The sequence below is a fragment of the Xenopus laevis genome, chromosome 3S (assembly GCF_017654675.1).
Source record: "Xenopus laevis strain J_2021 chromosome 3S, Xenopus_laevis_v10.1, whole genome shotgun sequence".
NCBI classification, from domain to species: Eukaryota; Metazoa; Chordata; class Amphibia; order Anura; family Pipidae; genus Xenopus; species Xenopus laevis.
Window position 1 is genome coordinate 80,823,526 of NC_054376.1, and position 16,460 is coordinate 80,839,985.

General features: G+C 37.1%; 1 protein-coding gene across 8 annotated transcripts in view; it reads right to left on the reverse strand.

The window, feature by feature from the left end:
- mdfic.S (MyoD family inhibitor domain containing S homeolog) overlaps positions 1-16,460 on the reverse strand; it is a 51,900-nt gene that overhangs the window by 18,354 nt on the left and 17,086 nt on the right. For 4 of the 8 annotated variants that reach the window (XM_041587527.1, XM_041587526.1, XM_041587528.1 and 1 more), the window contains exons 3-4: positions 9,284-9,406; positions 1,663-1,752 (exon numbers count right to left, since the gene is read on the reverse strand). The exons of 1 other annotated variant lie outside the window; for it this stretch is intronic. In XM_041587527.1, the coding sequence (XP_041443461.1) occupies positions 1,663-1,752; positions 9,284-9,406 (213 nt within the window). 8 annotated transcript variants of the gene reach the window in all.

The following is a 16,460-nucleotide window of genomic DNA, read 5'->3' on the forward strand; positions in this document are numbered from 1 at the left end:
ACAACCCTATTCATTGAGCTCATGTTGAAAAGGGATGCATACTGTTTTGAAATCTGGGCCTATTCATAGCAGAAAGTCACAGGATTGAACTTCCTCCTAGTCAAGGACTAGCAGACAATTAATTGTAAGTGATGTATTTCTGACAATAGCTAATGAACACAGCTACTGAAATCATGCACTTTCCTGCCCTAGTATAATATGGTTGATTATTGCAGGGTCGGACTGGACCATCAGGGCACTATGAGAAAACCTGATGGGTCCTGGCAACCCATATGTGCTGCCTTCCTTCTTCCATGAAGGTCAGGGTCTGTGGGCCCCCAAAACCCTGCTGAGGGCATCTTTTTCTGGCTGAGATCTGCAGGTGGGTCTGTGGGCCCACCTCCCCTGCTGGCAGAGAGCAATGGGCACAGGAGGGAAATATAGCAATAAAGACATATGTTTAAATACACCAAGCTTTTTATTGGGAGTACTTTATCAAAGTGCTGTAGCTGTAGAATAAAAAATAAGCTAATATTTAAATGTTTATCAAGATTATAATGGAAATACACATTAATTTTAAAATAAGTACAGATTCCTACTGTATTTACTGACAAACTCTTTAAGTTAGTAACTGGTAATTTTAGTTATGGTAATTTATATAAAATAAACATGACAATAAGGTTGTATCTGTCCATCACAACAATAGTATAGTTTAGTAACTTATAGTCTCAAACCAACATTAAAAAGAAGTTATTTACTATTTTCTATTTGTGAACATTTTAATAATATTGAGGTGTAAAGTTAGCAGTGAAGGGGGGGGGCACCAACTCTGTAAAATTTTTAAATTGATAAATTTAGTTGATACATTTCTTCTCTTTTGCCCTGCTGAGTAGAGTCACTGGGTTTCGCTATAGACAGCTGTTATAATTGATGCAATAGTTGCATAGATTTAAAAAATACTGTTGAGAAATGTAACAAATTCTAAAAGTTCAGAATATGTGCCTGGATTACTAAACTGTCAGACTAAAACACCAGAGACAGGAACATTTACATGGAAAGCAATTGAAAAAAGTCTTTATTTCTGGTGAACAATCTGAAAAAGGTGTTTGGAAGGTGAAAACCCCTTTTAAAGCCTGTCATATTAAATTATCATGTATTACTCCAAGCAGATATGTCTGTGGTTTTCTGATGGGGGTGTGGGGGGAACCTGTTCTTCTGTTTTATGGATCATAACCACTGTTTGACATACAAATGAAAAAGATAAACAGAAAAACGTAATATATTTGGAATAGTGAAGACTGTAAGTATCGGCAGTTATTTGTCAGTTAAAATGAACTACAGATGACAGACACACAGTCTGCATTTGCATAACACCACAGGCCCTCCACAGGCTATATCAGCATTAATTAGACAAATTACGTTCACACTTACAACATTCCATCTGCAAACAAACATAGGTAGGCATGGAGCCATTTGACAACTCTTAACATCTGGGAAACACATGCAATATCTAATTGGGCATCATCAGAATGATAGACAATGAAAGGAAGAGCAAAAAGGCTGATTTAAAATGCTCTGTTACTTGCCTATGTGATATAAAGCTGTTGCAGAACAAAACAAGTGCAGTTTGAATGGCAATATATACAAAACTATGTTTCATCACCGCCAATTAGTACTTTTTACCTGCTGCTGAAAATTCATGTCTTATTATTCCAGACTCAAATATGAAGGGTTGTTTTAAAGGGACATTACTGGCAATCATGAATTTCAAACCTTAACAGGAAAAGACATAGTGAGCTGAAGTATCACAATTTTTATAGTTGTAACAATGGATGTTCAACAGTATGCTCCTTTGATACTAAAGTACAGTATTACACTGAGAACTAATGCAGCTTCTAGGATTTTCACTTAAATTGTGTTAAGAGATAAAGAGGTCCTGGAAAGGTGTTTATTGCACCACTCATATGCACTGTACAAAAATGGTAAGAGGAGATTTATGGGGCTAAAAGAAATGAATTGCAGTGTGACTATCTCCATGCTTTGAAAGTGTAAGGCGTCCTCGGCACATCCAAGATGGCCATGCGACCGTCAGATGCAAGCATGACGCTGGCGTTTTCGCGCAGCGTATTTACACTGGTTCATCCTTTAGACGCTGGCGTCCAAAAACGTGCAGACGCTGGCGCATATTCTGGCGCACGTCCTGTGACGTCGCGTTTTGGCGCAAAAATCCACCTATTTAAAGTCGCCAGAAGGTTCTCTCAGTGCCCGAGTATAGGTTCTTCTATCCTGAGTTCCTGGGTGCTTACTATTATTGATTCCTTGATCTTTGACCTTTGCCTGAAACCTCGACTTTGATATTTTGCTGCCTGGACCGACCTCTGCCTGGAATATCAACCACGTTATCTTGCTGCCTGGACCGACCTTTGCCTGAACCGACGATTCTTCTGCCTAAACCCTTAGTACCACGAACTGTGTTTGCCTAGTTGCTTCCTCCTTGGTCCGCACTCCAAACTGCGCCTTCGGGCTCTGACAGAAAGGAGTATCAAACCAATGGTGGCTGGATTGTTTAATATGGGTTACTGAATGGAGCAAATTCACTTTAACAGAAGACAAAACAATTCCTATACTTTGATAGCATTTAATTTGTATGAATCTTGTCCTATGAATTTTTTTTTTAACTTAAGGTATAAAGATACTGAATTTGTTAAAAGAGAAACTACAGTTAAAAGAACTATAGAAATCAAAAATACACCATTGCCACAGGGCTAATATAGTGAATAAAGTTCCCCCTGTTGTAAAATGTAAGGATATTATAAGTTACCGAGGAGTTCCATGACCATATAAATGCACAAGGCCAAAGGCCTTAAGTTTTATTAAGTTTTGGTGAGTCATGTGACAAAAATGACATCACTAAGCTCCATTTTTATTTCTGATGACATCACTAAGAGCTGTTTATAAGGATATAAATTACAGTATATTCATGGCTTTTGTGTATTATATAGTGAATAAAGTACCCCCTTTTGTAAAGTTTAAGGATATTATAAGTTACTGAGGCGTTTCATGACCATATAAAAACACAAGGCCGAAGGTGAGTTTCAGTGAGTCATGTGGCAGAAATGACATCAGAACTCACAGTTTATAACAGATGACTTCAGAATTCACAGTTTATATAGTGAATAAAGTACCCCCTCTTGTAAAATAAGGATATTATAAGTTACTGAGGAGTTTCAAGACCATATAAAAACACGAGGCCGAAGGCGGAGTGTTTTTATACAGGTCATGGAACTCCGAGGTAACTTCTAATATCCTCATATTTTACAACTGGGGGTACTTTATTTATTATAATACACAAGTTTCAGTGAGTCATGTGACAGAAATGACATCAGAACTTACCGTTTATAACGGATGACATCAGAACTCACTGTTTATAAGGATAAAATTTACAAGATATTCATGGCTTTTGTGTATTATAAGGATATCATTTACAAGATATTCATAGCTTTTGTGTATTTTGTATAGTGAATAAAGTACCCCCTCATTTAAATTATAAGGATATTATAAGTTACCGAGGAGTTTCATTACCATATAAAAACACGAGGCTGAAGGCCAAGTGTTTTTATACAGGTCATGGAACTCCAAGGTAACTTCTAATATCCTTATATTTTGCAACTGGTGGTACTTCATTAATTATAATGCACAAATTTTAGTGAGTCATGTGACAGAAATGACATCAGAACTCACCGTTTATAAGCATATAATTCATAGCTTTTGTGTATTATATGAATATAAATCACCCGGTACCACTGAGCACTTATCTGTTAGGCCACCAACTACTGTAGGTGTTTTTACCATGTGTTTATAGCTAAAATAGCCATTAGACATTAAGTACTTGACTCTACCCACCTCAAACTAGGCCCTCCTTTGAAACATTTACTGTATGTGTTGGTGTAAAACCACTTTCCATCTCTTGCAGTCTCTGTTATGGAGTCTTTGTAAGTGTCTCTGGGTGATGTATGCAAATGGAATTAATGTCTTTGCCAAACTTTTTTTGGCAAGCATTTTTGATCACTGTGGTATGGACTTTTGCTCTGCCTATTCCAAACACAAGCAGTCACAGGTGACTATTTCCCAGAAACACTCACTTTACAATTTGGTCTCAACTACATCTGTCACACAATTTGATATGGGTAGCGGTGACAGGAGACTTTAAACATTTTGAGCACTGCTGTTCTCTCTAAGGGCACCATGCACTAAAAACATGTGCTATAGGCCTAAAGATATGGCAACCCCCTGAACATGTACAGGTTAGTGTACTTCAGTGTTATACTGCACCCCTGCCAGACTATCATACAGTGTGCTACAACTCCCTAAACTCCAGACATTATGATAATGGCAAAGCTGGTTACAAATGACAATGTCTAGGGCCAAGATGTTTTTGCATGAATAAAAAGTTTAGCCACTGCAAGCTTGCTGAATGCAGGAGTAACTTCTCTGATCATTTATTAAAAAAAAATAATAATAAAAAAAAAAGGATCAAGGCAAAACCTGGCACAATACCTATTTTCTACATATTCTTTTGAACTAATGCTTGCCTACTGCATGTGTCTTTAAACTACATCAATAGGTAGTTGTGCATAGCTATCTAAAGCATTAACATTCAGATTACAAGATGTACTTCTGAGAGGGCCTGCCAAGTGGCTTTTGTCAGCAATTATTTTTGAATATATTCAATGTAGTAAATAGCATGTACTGCATCTTCCATAACAGAGATAGCATACATTAACGTAATAACTAGGCACAATCCTTTAAATCATTTTTCTACTCAATGAATTTTTTATGCTTTTCTGATCTTAATAAGAAAACAAAGCAAGCACTAACAATCATCCAGAAATGTGTTGGGGGGGGGGGGGAAAAAAAAAAAAAAAAAAAAAAAAAAAGATTCTTATACAATAGAACAGAACCATGAAAAAACTTTTTAGATGGTTACAGAAATGTTTTATGCTTTATAATGAAAACATAGTTTAATCAGAAAAACGTACAAGCTTCCATATATTCATCATAACACTGCTGTAACAATTAGGGATGCACCGAATCCAGGATTCGGTTCGGGATTCAGCCTTATTCAGCAGGATTCGGATTAACCAAATCCGAATCCTAATTTGATTATGCAAATTAGGGGTGGGAAGGGAAATTGCATGCCTTTTTGTCAGAAAACAAGGAAGTAAAAAATATTTTCCCCTTCGGATTTGGTTCGGTATTCGGCCTAATCTTTCACGAAGGATTCGGGGGTTCGGACGAATCCAAAAATGTGGATTCGGTGCCTCCCTAGTAACAATTGGTAGATATTATGATCACAAATCAGATGGATATGCGACATTTCAATAAGGCAAAATTTTCTTATCAAAGCAAAAAAGCTTATCCTTAATATAAAACCACACATATAAAGCTGTAGCTTACATGTTTTAATACATTATGTTGCTGTCAAAGCATCTCAGCATTTTCAGTAAATATTGTTCATCTAACCAAAGGGTGATGTATGGTGAAGCTTTTTGCAGATCTTGTTTAATTGTTCTTGTAAAAATCTAAATTGCATTTGCTTTACATTCACTAATACCTGCTAGCTTTTTAGGAAAGTTAATTTTGCCTTCAATATGGACACATCCTGTTAGAGCGAGATGGATTAAGACAGATACTATATAACTATACTAATCTAGGGGATTTGTTTCTACTACTATGGGTATTGCTCTACTGCTTACATTTGTATGGAAAAGTACTTCCAAACACTTTTACTTTGACCGGCCATACTCTCAATAATGAGAAACAAAAAACCCTAGCAAGCTAATTGTAAAGGAGTTATTTTAACACAACAAAGTTCTGTTATGCCACAAATTATTCTATACCTAAAAGGTTGTGATATTTGGTTAAATGCTGCTGTAAATTGGGGAGAGATGTAAGGAGATGTGTCACCATTGGAAATATGTCATCTTTGTAAAGGCAGATTTTAAATTGTTACTTTTTTACATGTACTTGGTAGAGCTCATTTACAACCTCAAGTGCTGTGTGCGAAATAAAATTTTGGGTTTAACGTGCCACGTTCTTAACCCACAATGCAGTACTTCCCCCTAACATTTCAGCATCATTAGGGTTTAGCATAGCAAGCACAATTGCAGGTCCATGTTCTGACTCTAATACAGTTTGCCAGAGTGGGATTGCATATATTCGGTGCTCAGAATTATTACAACATTTGTGAGTGTCTACTTGGTCAAAAGGACTGCAATTTGGAAGAGAAGGCAACATAGACATACTGATGGTGTGAACAACTATAGAGAAGTACAAGCGACATCTCTGGATACAAGTATCTTAAAAAAAATGGTGTTAATGTCCATGAGAAGTTGCATCCATTTTTTGCAAGACTGCAGTGGTGGCTTTGGTCGTAAATTAGCCCTTGTGTGTATTTACATTGTTACATATTCATATTGCTACCACCGGATTTATTCCCAACACAAATAAGGGGGGTGCATGGGGCATCCCTGCCTTGTGCCTTTGTGAATTATAAAGAATTGTGCCCTGTTGATTTAAATTAGGCTATAGGTTTTGAGTACAGTACCTTGAGAACATTAAAGAGCCCTACAATCCCATTATAATTTATATCAAAGTCACAAAACTCCAGTGCAAAATCCATTTTTGTCATTAGACCTTAGAAGCAGAATACTCTTTTGGTCCTTGTTTAATTTGGTTTGACTTATTTTTAAAGGAACAGTAACATCAAAATTTTTTTGATGTTACAAATACACTAGCTGTAAAACGGTTATATCTTGGTATCATTTTGGGATTTTTGCAGGTATGATTTATTTCTATTTCTTTAAACTCCCACTAAAAGAGTAAAACTAATTTCATTAATATATTATTGAAGCTCCAGGGCTTCCCTGTGCCAACAAGTGCACACTTTGAAAATAGTAGTGGTATCCTCAATGTTTCAGGGGAGGGGGTGCCTCCTTTCTTCCTCAGGTGCAGTGACCTTAGGGAGAGAGGGATGGACCCCTAAATATTTTATTTGCAAAGTATGCACTTTGTGTGACAAGTAGTTATTTCACCTTTAAAAATGGTTAACTGATTGGAATACTTGCCTTGGGTGTTATTTGGAGCATGGTTTGCAGAGTGTGTAGGCTTATAGAAGCAATATGTATTAAGTTAAACAGAGGGTATTGCATGATATCCAATGGGTCAAAGGAATCGGAAATGCCAACACTGGTATTCCCCTGTACAACACACAATTTTACAAGAACACTTAAGGATACAGTGGTCCTTTGAGTAAACAGTATAGTTACAGCATGTTGCTTCTATAGTTCCTAAATAAAATGTTTGTGCTGAATATTATGGCTTTCCTAAAAGCAGGTCTTTCTAGTCTTTGAATTGCTCTCTCAGTCGTATTGTAATAGAGCTGCACCAGTGCAGTGCAAGTATTTGAACTGAGATTTCTTTTTGCACATTGAGCCTCATTACAGTGTGAGAGCAGTGGAAAATGTAAGAAAAGAAAGACCTGCATTTTTGTAAAGCCATAACCCTATTAAGTTCACTGAAAAAGTGAAAATCACTACACTGTCAGATGGAAGTTACACACCAGCAACAGTTAGAATGAATAACCAGTTCTTCCTTTATACAGCTGAAAAAAACCCAGAGCTGAGTTTATAGGCAGTCAACTGAATGAGTTCTGTATTTGCTCATCAGTTCTTTTTGTTTGTGGTCTAGTTATATATCAACTGATCAGGAGAAGGCATCTGCTAGTCACCTGTTTAAAGGCAGACATTTTTTGTTTTTATGGATAACTACACCTGGGCAAACTTTGCACTTTTTATTACATAGCCCATATAAATCCTGTGGTGAGCTTACAGGATGAATCACGATTGGCTGAGACAACTGGAAAGGGATACTTTCTGTCCAATAATAAGGGAGGTGCGTAATTACATTATGCCCTTACTAAAGCCTCTGGGGAAGGCTTTTTAACCTGGCAGAACACATTTTCAATAAAATACCTATTAAACGGACTAATTGAGAACTGAGTGAGTTGGGAGAGTTTTCTTTTGCACTATAAAATTTAAGACTGTGATCTCACACACATTCTGTTTTGTTTAGCACCATAATTCAGATCTTGCATGGAAACAAACATTTCTTAATCTGTTTAGTGGATCTATTTAAAAGAGGCTGTATCTTAATCTGTTTAACACCTGTCCCATGAAAAAACAGCAGTTGTGAAATGGTAAAACAAAGCCATATGTCACTGAATTATTTTTATATGTGTGGGGTGGTGTTAAAGGTTGCATTTACCAGCTGCATTGAAACAACAGTGCAGGAACCTGTCACTAAAGCAAGCTAATCAGTAGGGATCAATAATTTGACTTTTTTGGGCCAACTTCTGCTCTGTTGTGTGTGTTTGCATGGAACTGCACTGTACTTTTAAGTGCTTAAAACATAGCTGGACATACAGTAGGATTACAGAGCCCCGTTTGATGAGGATCACATTATCAGTCAGGTCTGTTGGTGAGCCCAAAAGTTTATATCAAAAACGATACAAGTCCCAAGGCCTCTTCAAGTAAAAACAAAATTAATTTATTGTTATTCACATTAAAACAGTATCTAGTACATACTACCCCACATATCCCACCTTACGCGTTTCGCACCCTCCGGCGCTTAGTCACATGTGTGTGAGATACACTTATGACTAAGCGCCGGAGGGTGCGAAACGCGTAAGGTGGGATATGTGGGGTAGTATGTACTAGATACTGTTTTAATGTGAATAACAATAAATTAATTTTATTTTACTTGAAGAGGCCTTGGGACTTATATCGTTTTTGATATAAACTTTTCTGCAGTTGATTGCCTTTTTGAACTGGGGCGGGTCCCTTCGGCACCCATCTAAAAAGAACATCGGATCGTGGTTGTTGTACTCTGAACTGCTAAAAGACCATACATGGGTCAATAAGCTGCTGACTTTGTCTGCAGGGACTAAGTAGACAGGTTTTTGGCACATGCAGTATGGTCATATAAAGAAAATAGTTCGTTTTTCAGCTCAGTATTTTAGATAAACATTATTTCTGGTGTTTTTGTTTTTAAATACACTCTGTTGAGGTTCCATTAAAATTATAGCTACCTGTAATAAATAATATATGATCTCATTTAAAATATCTTAAAGATGTACAAAGAGAAGCATTTCCCTTTAATTTATTTTCAAGATAATGCTACTAAATGCAAATACCTTTATTAGGATAATGCTAATAATTTGCAAATACCATTTTTTAAAATTTACCTTTGATGGGTTGGCTATTGCTGTTATCTTCCAATATAGATCGGTCTTCTATATCAGTTTGAATGGATTTATTCCTATAAAGAGTTGTGTCTTCTAAATCCATATTTTCTTTTTCACATTTTTCTGGGTTAAAAATAAGAAAGGAAAAGTAGATCAAAGACAAAAAAATGGATTCAAATAGGTCGATGTTACATATCTGAGACTTACTGAACAATTCCTTACTTAAACTATCTTTAGTACAAAGCGCCAGTCAACCCCAAAATAAAAATTTGCCTAATAAAAGAAAACATAATTCTAAGCACCTTTCCAATATACATTTATTAATATTTTTCAGTGCTTTTAAATTTGTAAAAACACTTGTTATTAAAAGCAGCATTACACCTAGCTGTTCGTTTTTAAATCATTTTGCAAAAGTCTGAGTTCCCAGCAAAGACAGATCTGTTAATCAGCCAGTCTTAAGTTGTTTTAACAGTCTGAGCAATCAGGGCAGAGAATAGAAAGAGACAAACCCTGCTTTTAATATATATATATATATATATATATATATATATATATATATATATATATATATATATATATATATATATATCTCTTAAAAAAACAAAAAAAATGGTAATGAATGTATATGGCAAAGTTGCTTAAAAATTACACTTTTAAATGTAACGGTAAATTTTCCATTTTACACAGTTGCTAGATGAGCGTGTCAATCCAGAGCAATTCACTACATACAACTAAAACACGTGCTTATTGGAGCCCTGAAATACAAATGCAGATTGTGCCTATGGTGAAAATATAATCATTAGACCCAAGGTAGTCGAGTAATTAAGGGAGAAGGAAACTACCTGCGCTGCAATATAATAATATGCATCTGTAGTGCAGTTTTGGAGTAAGGCGTTTGCATGACTGGTGGTAGCACACCAGAAAAACAAATGGTTGGTGCTTACTGCAGGGATATCACTCATATGCCACACAGAGGGCACACAGGACAGGTAGAGCATTGTACAAACAGGGAACATAGGACAGGCAAAGTATGGCAAACACAGGGAGCATAGGGCAGGCAGAGTATGGCACACACAGGGAGCATAGGAAAGGCAGAATACAGCAGGAGACAGGGACACCAATCAGGACAACTCTAAGATGAACAGTTAATATTGTGCTACATACAGTGAAACAATGATGGTGCCTCTCCAGCCGTTTTTCTTAGGCGAGAACAGGTGAACAATGGGGGCACTTTCAGTCTGGGTCTGAAGTAAAAACAGTACAGGATTTTCGGGTGTGAAAAGTAGAGGTGTTACAAGTGTGAACAATGCAGGGGGAGATTACAGGTGTGAGCAATGCAGGAGTTTACTGTCTGTATTTGAGGTTTACACAATGCAGGGGCCAGTTAATCTCAGTACGGATTTAAATTTTAGACAAGGTAAACAGTCACAACAGGCAGACTTTCATGTGTTGGGCCACACAAAGATGGGATGGATGGATGGATGGATGCGGCCTGCTAGCCACCAATTTGACAACACTGAATTAAAGCATTACAATTACAGGTTATAGGCGAATAGAATAGCACACAAGAAAAAAGCATACAAATGTCATTCCTTTGTGGCATCCCTTAGTTGGCGTGAGCAACCTGCATCCAGATTTGCACTATTGCTAATTTTCTCCCAGTATCCATCACCTGCATCAAGTTCAACTGTGCAGCAATTTCAACAACACCTGACTAAAACATAAAAGCCAAGCTGTCCATTGAAAATACAGTACTACCTTGTAAAGCTGGGAAGCAGGTTATAGGTCAAGTATGTATCATTAAATTCTCAAGAGCCAAGTAAACCAGTATCTATATGTTGTAAGGGCGTTAAAGCAGTTGTTCACCTTCCATTTTATTCACCTTTTATTTCAGTTCTGTTTAAGACAGTACACTAGAAATAAAGTATTTTTTTTATTTCCTTATTATATAAACATTTATATTTTTTTTATTTTCACTGTTTTTCTTTTAGTGAAGTTTAACATTTCATTTTGGAGATGTAAACTGCTTAATACCTACTGGATATAGGTTGCATACAAACGAATTAGTGTATTTAGTAGTTTGCTTAACACCTCTTCAGAGCCCCTCTCCCACCATTGTTTTCATGACAAAGCAGCCATGATAAAATCCATTCTTTTTTCCTGACAAGGCAGCCAGATAAAGTCCACTCTTTTTGGCAGCTGTATTCTTCTCTCCACGTGTGATATTACTAGCCAGGCTTGCCTCTATATGTGACAGGCATGTGCTTGCACATATAGAGGCATGGGGACGTACTCTGACAGCTCCGATTTTTAAGCATGCTCATTAAAGACTTTTCTCACTGTCTAACCAGTTGAAGAAGCAGAGTAAAGGGAGTGGAGCTTCACACTGGTACAGGAAATGGCTTATTTGTGCTACAGATTTGTGGTTCTGTGCTGCGGTGACTGATGTGATTCGGTTACTTAATCTTTAAAAGTCAGCTGTTATAACTTATAACAAAAGTTGCCAACATTTTGCAGATGCTGCTAAGAAATGTACCAACTAATGTAGCAAACTGTACTAGTTCAGAGACTGCACCTGGATTACTGGGCTCCCAGACTGAATGTTACGTTCGGCACCCTATATCCTGAACCCAAGCTAAGCTCCCTGGTCTCCGCTCTCACTTCTGCCAATAGAACCTAACAACGGGCAACTTGCTGAAAACTAAATTTCCCCTTTATACTGTTTGAATTTCGTGCCAATGCGCCTGCGACTTTACGAAAACGAACACGCGCCATAGGGGAACCCGGAACCAGGAAGGGAGCAGCGCAGCAGCGGCCGTCCACGCCAGGGACGCATCGCTGGACCCCGCTGCCCACTAGACCACCAGGTAACTTCCTTACACTGAAACATCAGAGAGAGGAACATTAATGTCTAAAAGTCAATATTAGAAAACTGATCAACATAAGAAACAGAAAGCAATTAAACAAACTGTTTACTTCTGGTATCTGAAAACAAATGAACTAAAAAAAAAAAAAAAAAAAGCATTTGGAAGGTGAACAACCCCTTTAAGCATAATCCAAATATATCAGGTTGTATCCAAGGACAAACTTTGGTTTCCCCACAGTTCAGCACTTGCAGGTCCTCCTCCACCTGTTTGAGACGATCTCCAAGTACAGAAAATAAAGTGCTAGAATCCTCAAAAATTCATTGAGGAGGGGGATTTAACAGAAAGAATAAAATATAGTATAGTATTTTTTTTAAAAAATTTTTTTGTTTTTTGTTTTTTTTAAAAAAATTGTTAACACCCACCGTGATTATTAACAGTGATAATAGTGTTCTTTTATTTAAATAAAAGAACACTATTATCACTGTTAATAATCACGGTGGGTGTTAACAATTTTTTTAAAAAAACAAAAAACAAAAAAATTTTTTAAAAAAAATACTATACTATATTTTATTCTTTCTGTTAAATCCCCCTCCTCAATGAATTTTTGAGGATTCTAGCACTTTATTTTCTGCCCTTTAAGCATAAGTAAGAAATAACAGATGGATGGATATTTATGTAGGACATAAAGGGTGTTTTTTTATAGTTATCCAAAAACAATGCAGAAAGTTAAAATAATAATGACATGACAGCTCACTACATATATAGCATTTTTCACATGCAAATATGCAGAGAAAATAGTAAAAATAGTGGTAAAATAGTTGCTACTTGGAAAACACAAAATATCTTCCCTTTTAGGATCTGCAGCTTTAGTTTTAATGCTGAAATGCATCTAAATGTTCTTAACGGGTGTGATAGTGAAACTACTGTTCACACAAAACTTTAGCTGTAAGTTCCAGGAAAGGTTTTGCATCTGTAATGCCATGAAGATTTGTGCATGACTCATAGCACTGGAATGCAGTGCATCTGAAAGAAGCAGCTAAATGAGCTGGTAGCTAGGGTGTTGTTTTCTAGCGAAAATGAAAATATTAGCTGCAGTATGCAAGCTAAATTATTGCACCAAGCTATTTTGACATTCATTTTTTATTATTATTTGTAACATATAAAACTATAACAAGACTGCCTTTTCTTCGAATGAATGGCAAGTACACACACAGCTGGAACGTGCTTGTAATCATTACTTGTCTGTGAACCTCTGTTGGTTAAATAGCCCAGAAGAGAAAACCGAACTCGCTCACATTTATAAGATTTAGATTTAGAGAATGGGGATTTCTTTTGTCAGTTTTGTGTTCATAAACCACAAACAGTGATATTGTGCACCAGTTATTGCTGAATGTATTCCTGGATTTCTAATTTAGCTTAAAATACTCTTAAAGGAGAACTAAAGCCTAACTAAAGAAGTAGGTTAGAAATGTTGTACATTATTTTTTGTGCTTCTGTACCAGCCCAAGGCAACCACAGCCCTTTAGCAGTAAAGATCTGTGTCTCCAAAAATGCCCCAGTAGCTCCCCATCTTCTTTTCTGCTGATTCACTGCACATTCTTTGTGCTGCTGTCACTTACTGAGCTTAGGGACCCACTCACAATATACAGTACACATAGAATAGAAATGTCATAATATAAGGCTGATTAGTAATTAATACAGATAATTAATACAAGGCAGCACATAAACCAGTGCAATTAGCATCAGAATTTAATAATCAGCCCTGTAGCATCAGCTTACATTAGAGGCCAACCTCATTTTCTGCTGGATAATTTGTAACAACCCCTAAGCTTAGTTTCTTAACAGCTGCTCAGAGCCCACTGAGCATGTGAGTGTCACAGGCACTTTCCAAGATGGTGACCCCCTGTGACAAGCTTGAAGTACTGAATCATTGCTGATATTGAGAATCTGAAACTTTAGGCTGGTACAATAAGTTCAGCATATAAAATACGCCATCTTTAGCCATATTCATTTTTATGGTTTAGTTCTCTTTTAAGACTTTTGTTTAGAATTGGGAATTTCGTGCAAATATTTGGCCAAATTATTTGACCAAAGAAATGGCTCCTGATCCTAGAGACAGTGGGGCATATTTACCAAACACTAAAACTAGAGCTTGCCACATTTCACCATAGTAAAATTCCACCAATCACTATTCATTTTAATGTGATTTTTCAGAGCATATTTACCAAGGGGGGCAGTGAAAATGTGAAATGAGCAAACTCTTAGGGGCAATTTTAGGGGTAACTAACTATGTGGGGGAGTAGTAGGTAGTGGCTTTTCTTGTTGGGGGTTATTTCTCCTTTAATGAATGATTAAAGGATTCTTTTGGAAGTAGTAGGTATGGTGAAACAAATTAAGAAAAGATTCCTCATCCGGAAAACATAATTGTGGGTAGCTGTAACATGCACACAATTTAGCGATGCAGTAAACTTTAAGTTAGGCTTTTATTCCATGGCTCCTTTGCACCCTGGCAAATAATCAATAAGACATGAAAAGTGACTCACTTCAACCATTTATTTGTGCAAATTCACAACAGCAAATAATACTAAAAATTGTGAAAATAAATATAAATGCATTATATCATAATAAGGCAGGGTCTACCTCATGCTAGCCACTCCCTCCTGGAACGTTTTAGCACCATTGGGTGCTTCACCAGAGGAGGGCCCCTTTGCACCCTAAACTTTGCCCAATGTTTCTTGTAAAGCGGACACAAGGACCATGTATAGGGGACTGTGCAGAGATTTAAGCTAAGCATTTAAGAATAGTTATATTCTGAGACAATATGCAATTGGTTTTAATTTTTTTTTTTTGTTTTTTTTATTTCAATTCTTTAGCTTTTTATTTGGCAGCTCTCCAGTTTGTAGTTTCAGCAATCTGGTTGCTAGGGTCCAAATTACCCTAGCAACCATACACTGATTTGAATAAGAGACTGGAGTATGAACAGGAGAGGCCAGCATAAAAGGATGATTAATACAAAGTAGCAAAAACAATATATTTTTAACTTTATGGAACTCTGTTTTTTAGATGGGCTCAGTGAACCCCGTTTGAAAACTATAAAGTCAGAAGAAGGTAACAATAGGATAACCCAAATATATTTATCCCCCCCCTTCATTAACAGCTGAAACAGAGGCTCAAATCTCTAACTGCCTCCTAGCTATCCCAAATTGGATGAACCAATGCCACCTCAAACTCAACCTAACAAAAACTGAAATAATCATCTTTCTACCTAAGCCTGGTCCTACACCCCTTTTTACTAGCGGTTGATGGCATGCTTATTAACCCTGTCAACACTGGGGGTAATCTTTGACTCCTCCCTCTCCCACTCTGATCGTATTAACACCAGTGCCAAAACCAGTCACTTTTTCTTACACTATATTTCCAAAATCCGTCCCTTCCTTTCACCTGATACGACCAAGGCGCTCTCATCCTATCCTGACTAGATTACTGTAGCCTACTACTAACTGGCCTCCCTAACTCCCATCACTCCCCTCTACAGTCTGTATTAAACACTGCTGCCAGAATTATACACCTCTCATCCAAAAGGGTTCCGGCCCCTCCCCTGCTTAAGTCTTTCAAAGCCCTCCATTCTGCACCTAACTACACCTCATCTCTTGTTTCTCTATATGTACCTGGCCAAAACCTCCGCTCCTCTCCAAGCAACCGCTTGGTTGAACCCTCCACTACTACTGCGGTTTCCCGTATCAAACCCTTATCTCTTGCGGCTCCTTATATTTGGAATGCCATTCCTGAATCTCTCCGGAGAGAATCCTTAAGTGTTTTTAAAACGAAACTCAAAGACTACCTCTGGGAGCACCAAGATAACAACTGTACTGGTGAACCACCCCTTAAATATATTACCTACTGCCACATATTTAGATTTTTTTATGTAATTCTATGTTTATTTCTATTTTATTACTTTTTAGTAATGGATGAATAATGACAATATTTCCTTGTCCAGACAAAACAAGCAGTATCATCCTCCATTAATAACTGCAGTAGACCAGTACAAGTGATTGTTTTATCTTTTATTGGTGTGCTGGTGAAAAGACAAGGAAAGGATCAATCTCGGGGGGTGACAGTTCATTAGGCACCCCTAATGATTGATAACACCAGACCCTTGCTAGCACACCTTTATACTGAAAAAGGCACAGGCCCAGATTCTATTTCTGTTTTCTTGTCTCTTGTACAGGGATCCCTGGGCAGTAAGCATGCACAGCACAGGAAATGTTGTTTTCTCCAGTAGCAGATTTTTTGTTACATAAATAAAGGTC